The sequence below is a fragment of the Cyprinodon tularosa genome, unplaced genomic scaffold (assembly GCF_016077235.1).
Source record: "Cyprinodon tularosa strain WSP-4 unplaced genomic scaffold, ASM1607723v1 ctg1000, whole genome shotgun sequence".
Lineage (NCBI taxonomy): Eukaryota > Metazoa > Chordata > Actinopteri > Cyprinodontiformes > Cyprinodontidae > Cyprinodon > Cyprinodon tularosa.
This window is the reverse complement of record NW_024037784.1, coordinates 25071-36300: the sequence shown is the minus strand read 5'-3', so window position 1 is coordinate 36300 and position 11230 is coordinate 25071. Positions and strand designations below refer to the sequence as shown.

Here is an 11230-nt window from a genome sequence, read left to right as displayed (position 1 = left end):
AGCTGTGAACTATTCATGGGCTTCATTTCTATTTACATCAGATTAAGTTTTATTTGAGAGCAAAGACCTACTTTAAAAATAAACAGAGAGATCTGACTTTCTTTTGCGAGGCCAACTTCAACATGAAGAACAAAAGAATTAGATTTTTTTTTTCGATTAGTAAAGCACAGGAATGCATCTAACCTATGCAGCTTAAGTGATAAATCACATACTGTATGTTATTCTTTGAAGTCTGCCAACCTACTTGAAATAATTATTTTTTATGAACTGAAATTTTCACTGAACTTGTAGAACTAGGATGAAAACTTATTCTCAAAGAATAAAAGCTAAACCACTGAAAAACAAGAAAATATATCAAAATGCTGGTATAGGCAGTTCAGGGCAGACTTCTGCTTTTATTGTGACTTTAAAGAGTTCTGAGAATATACTTGAAGTGGAACCTTCTGGTCAGTAAAAATCACAGGGCAGTGGGGATGAGGTGGACAGAGGTTATAGGTTTTCTGTCTTACTGCTGTGGGTCCTCTCATCCTCTTCATCTGAGGAATCTCCCCCATAGGGCACAAGCCCAGAAGTATCAGCGTTCACTTTAGTCTTCTTCACAGACACCTCTTCCTGAACACCTGTAGGAGCACAATAGGAGAAAAAGAAACAGAGAAAAGGGGAAGGTGGGGAAGAAACAGGGGGAGGGGGGCCAAAGAGAAAGAACAAAACCAAATGGAAACCCAGTGAGGAGCCCCACATAAGCCGAGGTTTATGAGTTGGTTTGATCCAGGGCCAGGGGAGGGAAGATATCAAAATCAAACGGCAGCACAGCACACATCCATTACAGGCACGTCCGTGGACACATGTTGAGAGAGAAAACAAGGGAAAGACAAAAAACATATACAAGAAGAGCGTGTTAGCGAGTTTCAACTGTGGTGCGATTCATACAGGTCTCCACTCCTCCCCCATGGATCCACGGGGGGAGATGCTACCACATGCAACACAGAACTCCACCGAAGTTTATGCTTGAGCTCTCAGGCTCTCGGAATATTCTGGAAAAAAAGAAACGCATACCCGTTGATGCGGAGGAGCTGGGCGGTGGACTAGATGGGTCTTCTGGCTCTGGTTCTCTTGGCCTCTTGCGCGCAACGGGGGGAGTAACCACAAAGGGTGGTGGTGGAGGCGGCATCAAAATCCTGAAGAGAATAAATAAAGTTTTATACCTAAAAATCATCTCAAGAAAGATGAAAGAACGTTTAGAAATCAGACCTTTCTACGACTTTCTCCTCTCCTACACTGGATGAAGGAAGGGTGGACTCCAGGTGAGCCGGACCCTCTGGAGGGCAGCTGGTAGGCTACAAAAAACATTTAAGATTGTTAAATTGAGAGGGTGGACCACGCCTGAGATTTTCTTTATGCAATTTTTTTGCCTATTGCTGCATAAATAGGTAATTCTTCTGTTTTCTCAACAAAATAAAAACCATGTTCAGACTGTAGTAAGGCTGCAGCCAGCTGGAGGTATTAAATAGAGAGGAAGTCAAACGGGTCACCCTTATATTCTAACACGTAGGAGTTGCTACATAATCCTTAGCTGTGAATAGAGGTAGGCCAATATGTATGCCCCTCCCCTTTTATTGTGTGATACCTGTAAAAGTTTGCAGATTCATTAGTGCATTAGTGCATGCCTGGAGGCCACGTAAAGTGCATACACTGCTGCTCTATTTGCTCTTAATTGTTGATGTTTTTTGGTTTGGTAGTAATTGTTTATTTCTCTTTAAGTGAAGATATGTGCAACATTAGAAAAATGTTAGATTAAAAACAAAGGATCGACAGCATATATCAGTGATCAGTTAGATCTGATGCGAAAACCATTGGTATCGGCTACTGCCTTAGAGAAAAAAAAGCATTTGGTTTTCTCCATAAAGGTACTTCAATATTTTTAAAATACTCATTACATTTATGACCAAAGTCATAATTAAATACAAGTTCATCATTTTGCATATATTTCAAAGAGTCGAACATTCTTTAAACTTTACAATTTTGCAATAATTAAAACTGAATATTTTCTTAAGATATTGAGGTTGTAAAAAAGATTCCTTTTTTTTTTTAATCACTGTATCAAATGAACCGTTTAGGTCTGTTCAATATTAAAACATAGAGAAAACATTCTAAAAAACAATTTAAAGGAATAGAAAGATTTGCAGCAAAATGTTGATTTAAAATACAACATTGAGCTTCCAGGTGTACCAGTGATGCCTGAAGCTTTCTAAATCCAAACAGATCCAAAGCTTTAGCACGGACAGAATGAGCTTGGATCCGTGTATCGAGGCGTCAATGCTCCAGCTAACCTGCTCATCCTTAGCCCCCTCCTGGAGCTGATGTTTGGGACTTCCTGAGTCAGGGGGGGTGTTTAAACATCCTTCAGGCTCCACTGTCTCACCGCTGCTTGGATCCTTAAGTAGAGCACAACCAACATATGTACACTGCTGGGGCCAGGCCATTCAAAGCATCGTAAAATAAACAAAATACTGCAACCACTCAAAGGTGACCATCGATTCGAATGATCAATGTATTCTAAATAACTCAGATGTTCTTCTGTTAGTGTGTCTCATCGTCAAACATATATATTCATTAAACACAAGAATATATTTAAAGTGTTTATATTAATTATAATTGCAGTGAATGAAAACCCTAAATACATCGATTTTCAGAAAAAACAAAATTAATGTTTACATCTTAAGTTATATTACTACAATGTTGTGGAAAACCTTGCTGTTTATTCCTAATAAAGATGGCTGCTCACAGTGAGCTGAATCCAAGCACACTAATGAACCATTCAGTGTGGTATAGAAGAAAGAAACATAACCTTGGTTTAGGTTCAGGGTGATTATTTTTTTAAGCTATGCAATTTAACATTGTTGCCCTTCTTCATCTAATTATCTCCCAAGATGCAGCGACCAGATGCAGCGACCCGCCTACCAGTTAATTTGGGAGCAACATGTTTTTTTGTTTTTTTTCCCCATGTCTTGTCTAGCTGTTGATTTAATTAGAAAAAAATGGTATCTGCTGGGCCGGTGACTGGACCAGATCTCAGCAGAGAGCCTTGAGATGCCCGTCCTCAGCCAGAGGAGGGGGGAAGCAAGGGGCTGCTGGTGTCCAGGCTACCGTTACCGGGTCTGGTTCAGTCCCTCCATCCCCGCTGGCTCGCTGCCCCCGTCCGCTGGGATTCCCGGACCAGACAGCTCGGTTTGAGTGCCTGGTGTGTTTCAACTACGTGCTGCACTGTAGTCGACAAAAATCCCCGACGAATTTGAAATTCCCCCCAGACATTTTTTTGGTATGAAAAGTAGAACATGTCCGAGAAAAGGAGGACATCTGGTCAACCTACCATATCCACAATTTGATTTTTCAGTGAGTGAGTGCTTGTTGCTATGATGTGTGTTTTCTCAGCAGCTTTGCTCGTTGTAAACCAACCAATCAGCGCACAGCTCATCTAAATATTGATGAGCATACCATAAAAGGAAGAAACCTGTCGTTTCATTCTAGGGCTTTTAACCAGGCTTGCATTAGGGCTCATAGAACCGCAAATATGCCATTTTCAGCCAAGGCCGATGGCTTCCATGCGACTTAAAGCCAAAGGGAGCCCCAACCAAACATTGATTGCATAAACTGCACATTACACAAGTACATTTTCTTATCTTAGCACATTCACATACACATGACAAGCTGTCTTATCTTTCCCACTTCGACCATTTGGGACCAATGGTTTAATGTGGGATATTTAGACGCAAGAGCTGCCAAGCCCACAGCCGAATGGAAAACATGGCAGCGGAGGAGGATCCAAGCATCGCTGCTGCTACCAATTTTTTTTCAGAATCCCTTATTTAATCTTTAAAAGATAAAAAGCAAGAGTATTATAAGTGAAAGCAGTGGTGGTTTCTCGTTAGGGATGCACGATATAATCGGCCCCCTATCGGTATCGGCCTGTATCGGCCTTAAAACTGAATATTGGACATCGGCCACCCCACCGATATTTAACCCGATATTTGATCAGCTTCTGAGTTTCTAAAGTCTAAAAAAAAAAAAACAATACTACTTCTTTCTCTTCCTCAAAAACTTTTTTACAGAATTAAAAACTTCTAAAGACGAGGGAAAAAACATTGATACATTAAAATATAACAATATCTTCATATGCTGATATATTGCCATTTAAAAACACCATATCAAACTCTTTTACTAATAAAATACTGCTATATGTCATCGTTATGCTACGAAATCCCCCGAAAATTCACAAAATTTTGCCATATTTTTATATGTTGATATATTGACGCGGTATCAATCTATTTTACTAACAAAATCTCACAAGAATTTGCAAAATATCACGAGAGTTTGTAACAGAACGATGAAATTTCACGAGATTTTGAAAGTAAATAGATCGATACCTCGTTTTTAAAAATCAATTTGATATCAGGATATGAAAATATATTTGAGTATATTATTTTTCAAAGTGTCAGAAATGGATAACAAAACTGCTTTTTTCAATGACTACTTATTTTTGTCCAGCTATAACATCGGTATCGATATCGGTTATCGGCTACATGAGTTTTAAAATATCGGCATATCGGATATCCCAGTATCGTGCATCCCTATTTCTCGTATCTACTGACATTTTTATTTGTTATGATGGGCTAAAAAAACTTTGGTAGATGGACACTAGCAGTCACTTTGCTCAATCGGCTCTGCTGAAAGCCCCTCGTATCCCCAAACAGACTCGATGGGAACCCAGATGCTCCCAGGTAGAACAAGACCTTAGTGCTCATCAGTCTGGCTTGCTAGATAACCTTTTATACTAATAGAGACTAGATTTTGGCTCTTCCATAAATGTAACGGATAATAAAAAAAATACAAGTTTAACAGAAATAAACACTTTAAATATAAACATTGTTGTAATGAATCAATGAGTTTCCCTGGTTTGAACCAAATAATTTAGGATGTGAGAAAAACATACAACAGATTTTGAGTTCTGATAATACATGACAACACTATAAGAAGCTAATCCTGAGGAGTCAGTAATTACCTGGACAAGAAAAGGATGTGGTTTCCTGGGACACACTGGGTACTGAATCATTGCCTGAGAAGATGGAGATGGGGTTGTCGACAGGTTAGATTGACTTGGGGGGCCATTTGCACTACTCCAATAACCACCGGCTCCTGGATACGCTGCATAGCCGCCAGCATACCCATTTGCTGGGTAGTTATACCAGGACCCCTGGCTAGAGTAACTGCTATTAGTTGGAAATCCATGTGCTGCGTATGCTGAAATGAAATTATAGACGATTAATTTCAAAATAAATTAAATAAAGGCTTACCAACTCAACCACTAAAGATGCCAGGGGAATATTCTTTAATCAAAAGAACATTTCAGCCAGCTGATATCTGACATTAGATTAACTTATTGGACTTTGTCCTTCTAGTTTCAACTTGTGAAGTAATACTCACGCTGAGGTGCGCCAGTAGCTGTGTACATCGACATCATCCGGGCATGTTCGGCTCTCACCTACAGGAAAAAAATGGAAAAAATAACTAAAAAAATACCTGGGAGATGACTAAATTCCTTAAACACCGCAATTCATTGTCAATAATGACCATGTGGGTAGGTGCAGAGCACTCAAGATCTATAACTGGAGATCAGGTGGTTCACGCTACCATTCATTTTGGAGGTGAGTATCAGAGAAAACTATATGCTTCAATAGTTTCACCTTCTTACACCTCCTATTATAATCTCTAGCTCTGGTTAACACAGTAAAATTTACTATAGGGACCTACAGTTTCCAGCAGACTCTCAGCGAGTTTCTTAGCTGACTCCAATCCAGCTGCATTCGGATGGCTGCAACACACAAAGGACCATTGATGAAGTAGAATGAGGCAGACAGGAGTGATTCACACAGAGCAAAGCAAAAGACATTTCATAGTTTCAAAGCAAGCAGTGACAAACTACACATTATCAAGAGGGATACATCCATTTCTGATTATTTGCTTCATTTAAAGATGAAATTCCTGTACATCATACAAAAAGTAGTGTTGCGCCGATGCCATTTTAGGCCCCGATACCTGGCTGTGCAGTATTGGCCGATACCATACTGATACAATCTGTTTGAAATTGATGTGTGTGCATATATATGAAGAAGTGCATACAACTTGGATGTAAAATAATTGCCATCATTGCTTTGTCAAGCTGCTGCCTACCTTTGTGAAGCAGGAAAAATACTAATACAAGGTGAATCCAGTAGAACTTTTTATAGCCTACCTGGAATGGGTGACAATAGTTGAATATACTTTTGGCTCTCAAAATGGTATCGGTGCCCTATTTGTTGGTACTCGTCGATACCGATACCACCATTTTAGTGCTAGCTTGGGGTCCCGTCCGATACTGGTATGGGTGCAACACTACTAAAAAGGTTTATGGAACCCTTCAAAAGTGAACATACCTAATGTAGACATAAAGAGGCTCAAAAGACTCTCTTTTTGATGCCTGTTCGATGTAACCAGACCCTTTTCCCCGGAGGAAGACTCGAGCCCCTGTCTCAGTCTGGATGTGACTCAGATACGATCCAGCGGGACCTTCGACCTTTTCCTTTACATTGAATGAGGGCAACGCTTGGTCCAGGCCAACAAAAATTTTGGTATGCACAAAACTCTGACAGATAAAAAAAAAATAATAAGAATGAGAAGAATGTCAACAAATCATTCCAGTTAAATCGGCAAATATTTCACAGATAGAAAATATTTGTGAGCAGATGCAGCGACCCGAGGCATTCCACTGCAAACCAAGGATGTTCTCTCTGCCAGTTAATCTTGGAGGTGGGAATCAGTGAAGGCAACTACCTTAATTTACCTCACTTAAAATCACCTCCATTAAAGAGTGCTTCAGGACAGAAAAAAATTCTAACAAATACCAAACAGTTAAATATATCTATATACGACAAGAGAAAAAATGCTTTTCAATTGTTAGATTACCAGTTGTGTGTTTCTTTAGCTTTGCACATGATCTAAATATCTCAAAAAATATATCACAATTGTGCGAGAAGCGAAAGAGGAAAAGTCATTTTTTCACCAAGTGAGAAAAGGCCCTGCTTATACAGAGGTCTGAGCAATACTGACATAAAAAGAACTTGATAACACTAGGCATCTAAACAACAAGAAGCTTTGTTGCTTGGACTAAAACAGAAATAAGATGTTTGCCTACCCCTATGTGAGGAGCTGCTGGTCTATGTCCTTGGCCAGGCACAGAGTTTGTGTTGGGCACACGTGGCACAGGAGTTGGGACGACAGGCCGAGGAGGCTGAGGGTAAAGTGTTAGTGGCGGAATTACAGGAGCCTGCTGTCCTCCTGATGCTGCCGAGGCCCTTATCGCATCTTCAGAAATTATCTCCTTTATCCTCATTACAGCTTCTAAAATCCCAAAGGAAAAAGAGAAACGTGAGGAATGTGCAATAGCTTAAGAAAAGTTTGTAAAAAAAAAAAATCATTGAAAACTATGCAAGATGTTGCTTGCGTGTATAAAGTCAAAAGGTTCTACTTACTATTGACCTGTTCTTGCGTCTTTCCCTGAACATGTAAATACAAAGGTCTTTGTCTGAAAGAAAACAAATCATAATGTCAGGGGAAACCCTTTTCCCCATAAAAGGTAATACTGACTTTTCTCACTGAAATCGTTAAGAAAAAAAAACAAACAATTCTACCATTTATTTTTAACACCCTACTGGACAATGTTATGATAGCTTTAGAGTAACTGAGTGAGATTTGTATGTAATAAATCATGATAACAATGTAAATCAAACTCATACATTTAAAGTATAGCTTACATGTCATATAATTTTAAATATACTGTATTTTTATAAGGGTTAAAGTTAAAAATTTTAAATCTAAACTGCTTTACATCCCAGGTCATGTTAATTCAATCTGTCACTGGTATTGTTATGTGTTTATTATTATTACTATTATTTTTTATGTTTTAAAGAGTGAATGTGAGAACTTGCTACTATAAACAAGTTATTTGTCATTTCTCTGATGTGCTAAAGCCAGTCAAAATCACAAGAGAAAAATGTGTTGATCAAGTCTTATAATGTTGGGATCCCAAAAGTGTTTTTCTTGTCATAGACTCAGACAAAATAGGCACCAAATTCTGAAAAAGAAGTAATGGAAAATATAATATAAAATTCGATTTGGAACATACCCTCCTGTAGTTATGACTTCAGGCATGTAAAGACCTTTAGTTGAGACAACCGCTCCGCTAAACAATCTGATCTGAAAGACAGGGTGAGAAATTAAAAATAAAAGACATGACACTGACTTTTATATAATTAACTAAGGGACATTTTTCCACATTTACCTCTTCCTGTGTTTTGCCTTTAGTAAGCAGTTCTCTGCAATTTAGCGGTACGTCATTTATATCCACTTCAGTGACCACCATTTCTTCTGTAGGGGGTGGTACCGGGATACTTGGAGGTTTCTGAATAAAAAGTGTCACTATTAGCATTGCGAAAACAGACAAAGACTCATTTACAGGTTTGCTAAAACTATGCACCTTAGGAAGTAATGGCGGAGGAGTTAAAAGTTTCCCTTTCGCCATCAACATGGCATTTATTTTTGCAGCCATTGCTGTTGCTTTTTCGACTCCCCCCTTAGGCGTTTCCTCGGCTTCAGGTGGCTGAGAAGCTGGACTGTTTGAACCAGCGGAGCCGACAACTCCTTGCAAGGAGACAGGGAGAGCTGCATTTCCAAAACTTTCCTGTTGCCGTGCATCAACACTCTTTTTAGGTTGAGCTGGCTGGTCCCAGCGACTGGTTAGGCAGCTAAGAAAGCAAAAAAACAATGACAGATAAGTGAGAAGAAGTGAAGACACCTAGATACTCATGTCAAAGTTAATAGGAAAGCTGCGTTATGATGATGAAATACCAGGTCAATTAATCTTTTTTTCCCTCCACACCTTTCTTCCCTCTCAAATATAGTTCGATTTTACAACTAAAACCAAGTCAAACAGCCTTTAATATTTGATGAAACGCGTGTCTCTGAGCAATAGTAATAATTTTATCCACTATTAGAACAAACAAACTAGTTAGCGATCCGAAGACAGTGAAGCTAGTGCGGAGTTAGCACATCTAAATTTACCTTTCTAGCTGTGTAGGTTTACATCACCAACGTGTGTATTTATAAGCATTTACAAAACCAAGAATGTAAATCATATGTAAAATAGCCTAAAAGTAAAATTTGAAACTTACAAATAACACTAACATGCATTCATTTATCCGCTACGACTAGGCCAAGTTGCTCTGCTAACGCTAACCGTTAGCATAGCAGTACATATTTTAAACACGGCCTACGCGGTCTTAGCCTGTTGCTTATGTCAGCATATTTAATTAAAATAAATGTTATACTCACGGCGTTTGTCCTGTCATTCCCGAAGACATAGCACGACCCCAGAAAATCCAAGAGTTTTTAACTGTCTCTAATATAGTTTATGTCGAACGACCGCAGCCATCAGTCCGATATCGCTGACTGTTTCCTCTGCGACTTTGTCGCAAAGATGATCTGACGGAAGTTGGGCTGTTGCCATGTTACGTAACGTAAAGTCTCTGGAACAATCTGCGCAAAATGTATGAAAAATATATAACTTTAAAGGGTTTACATATAAATCCCGTACCGCTGTTGCTCAGGTTATGCGAGTTTACACCGTATGAGTCTTTTCAAATAAAAATAGTCCCATAGTCCAAATCTAAAAATAAATAAATAGAAGACCTACATCTTAATGTGTTATATCAATGAGAACATCCTTTTTCGCAGAGCTTTTACCTAGTGTAGACTATTGTTCATTAATTTCATTTCATGTTTGAATCAATCACTTATTTAATCATTTATTCAACATGTTAAACATGCACCGTGATAAAAAAAAAAATCTACATTTCATAAAAAAATCCAGTTTTAGCTTCCCTGCATTTTCGAGAGAAAGACCTCTTTTTTTAGATGAGAAAATTAAGTATGTGGGGTAACTAAATTTATCATTTTCGGCTGATTAATTAAGGATAATAAGACTCCTAGATACCTCGAGTTTGACATATGTATGTAAATGTAAATACAACAGCTTGTTTTTGAATCTTAAAAAAAAACAAAAAAACTAAGAAAATAATCTAGGGAGTTGCATGCTACTAATGCAAAAGACAGCAAAAACCAATGGTGCTGTAAACCACAGCAAGCACAGTCCCATCTGTTGGAATTGGTGTCCTCTCTCCCATGTTCCCTAAACCCCATATGGTTAAGAAAGATGGCTGTCCTCTCCAAGCATGGTCCCTCTAAAGATTTCCAATAAAAAAAAAAATCCAACAAAAAATAAATTTCATTTCCAGGGGGGATATAATTGTTTGGTCTTTGTTACCTAACCTAATTTAAAAATTAAGACAACTGTTTTTATTATTTAAAGTCCTCCACTAGGGGCAGTACATCCTCCCCAACCCTAGGTTAGGGAGGATGGTCATGAGCTTTGGGTAATGACCGAAAGAACGAGATCCCGGATACAAGCGGCTGAAATGAGTTTTCTCCGTAGTGTGTCTGGGTTCTATCTTAGAGATAGGGTGAGGAGCTCAGTCATCCAGGGAGGACTCAGAGTAGAGCCTCTGCTCCTCCACATCGAGAGGAGCCAGTTGAGGTGGCTTGCGCATCTTATTAGGATGTCTGCTGGACGTCTCTCTGGTGAGGTGTTCCAGGCACGTCCCACTGGGAAGAGGCCCAAGGGGAGACCCAGGACACGCAGGAGGGGACTATGTTTCTCGGCTGTCCTGGAAGCGCCTTGGGATTCCCCTGGAGGAGCTGGCCCAAGTGGCTGGGGAGAGGGTCGTCTGGGCCTCCCTACTGAAACTGCTACCCCCACGACCCGGTAAACAGAAGAAGGTGGATGAATGGATTTAATTTTGGTCATTTGGTTTCTTAAATCTACGCAGGAGATGTAGCTTTGGCTCTTGAATAAGAAAACTACTTTAAGCTTTATACAATCACTTTATAATTGTCAGGTTTTTTTCTTTCTTAGAAGAAATGAATGCAGATATCCGGTTCATTTACGGCATTGCAAAATTATTCATACTTACTCCATACAAACATAATCTGAATTTTGCATAATATGGGAATATATTTAACATCTCAGTTAGGGCAAGCAGTTGGGGCAATGGATAGCGCACACAACCCATGTACAGAGGCC

The 11230-nt window shown here is 39.2% G+C and overlaps 1 protein-coding gene across 1 annotated transcript; it reads right to left on the bottom strand.

The window, feature by feature from the left end:
* Positions 1-370: 370 nt before the first annotated feature.
* Positions 371-9581, bottom strand: LOC119776325 (KH homology domain-containing protein 4-like). Its single transcript, XM_038274723.1, has 14 exons — positions 9424-9581; positions 8570-8837; positions 8375-8494; positions 8219-8289; positions 7566-7618; positions 7229-7434; positions 6471-6679; positions 5809-5869; positions 5482-5539; positions 5060-5298; positions 2331-2435; positions 1252-1337; positions 1057-1178; positions 371-620 (listed from the first exon to the last, which is right to left on the bottom strand). Exons 1-14 carry the CDS (start codon positions 9450-9452, stop codon positions 490-492), a joined length of 1758 nt encoding a protein of 585 aa, XP_038130651.1. The 5' UTR covers positions 9453-9581; the 3' UTR covers positions 371-489.
* Between the last annotated feature and the right edge of the window lie 1649 nt (positions 9582-11230).

What these genes read in the sequence shown, in the direction of transcription:
- LOC119776325 (XM_038274723.1), bottom strand. Translation starts at nt 9,452, where the DNA reads ATGTCTTCGGGAATGACAGGACAAACGCC. An exon ending in GACGCAAGAACAGGTCAATA is followed by an intron (nt 7,435 to 7,565) that starts GTAAGTAGAACC and finishes TTGGGATTTTAG; the next exon opens with AAGCTGTAATGAGGATAAAG. An exon ending in CCTCTTTATGTCTACATTAG is followed by an intron (nt 5,870 to 6,470) that starts GTATGTTCACTT and finishes TGTGTGTTGCAG; the next exon opens with CCATCCGAATGCAGCTGGAT.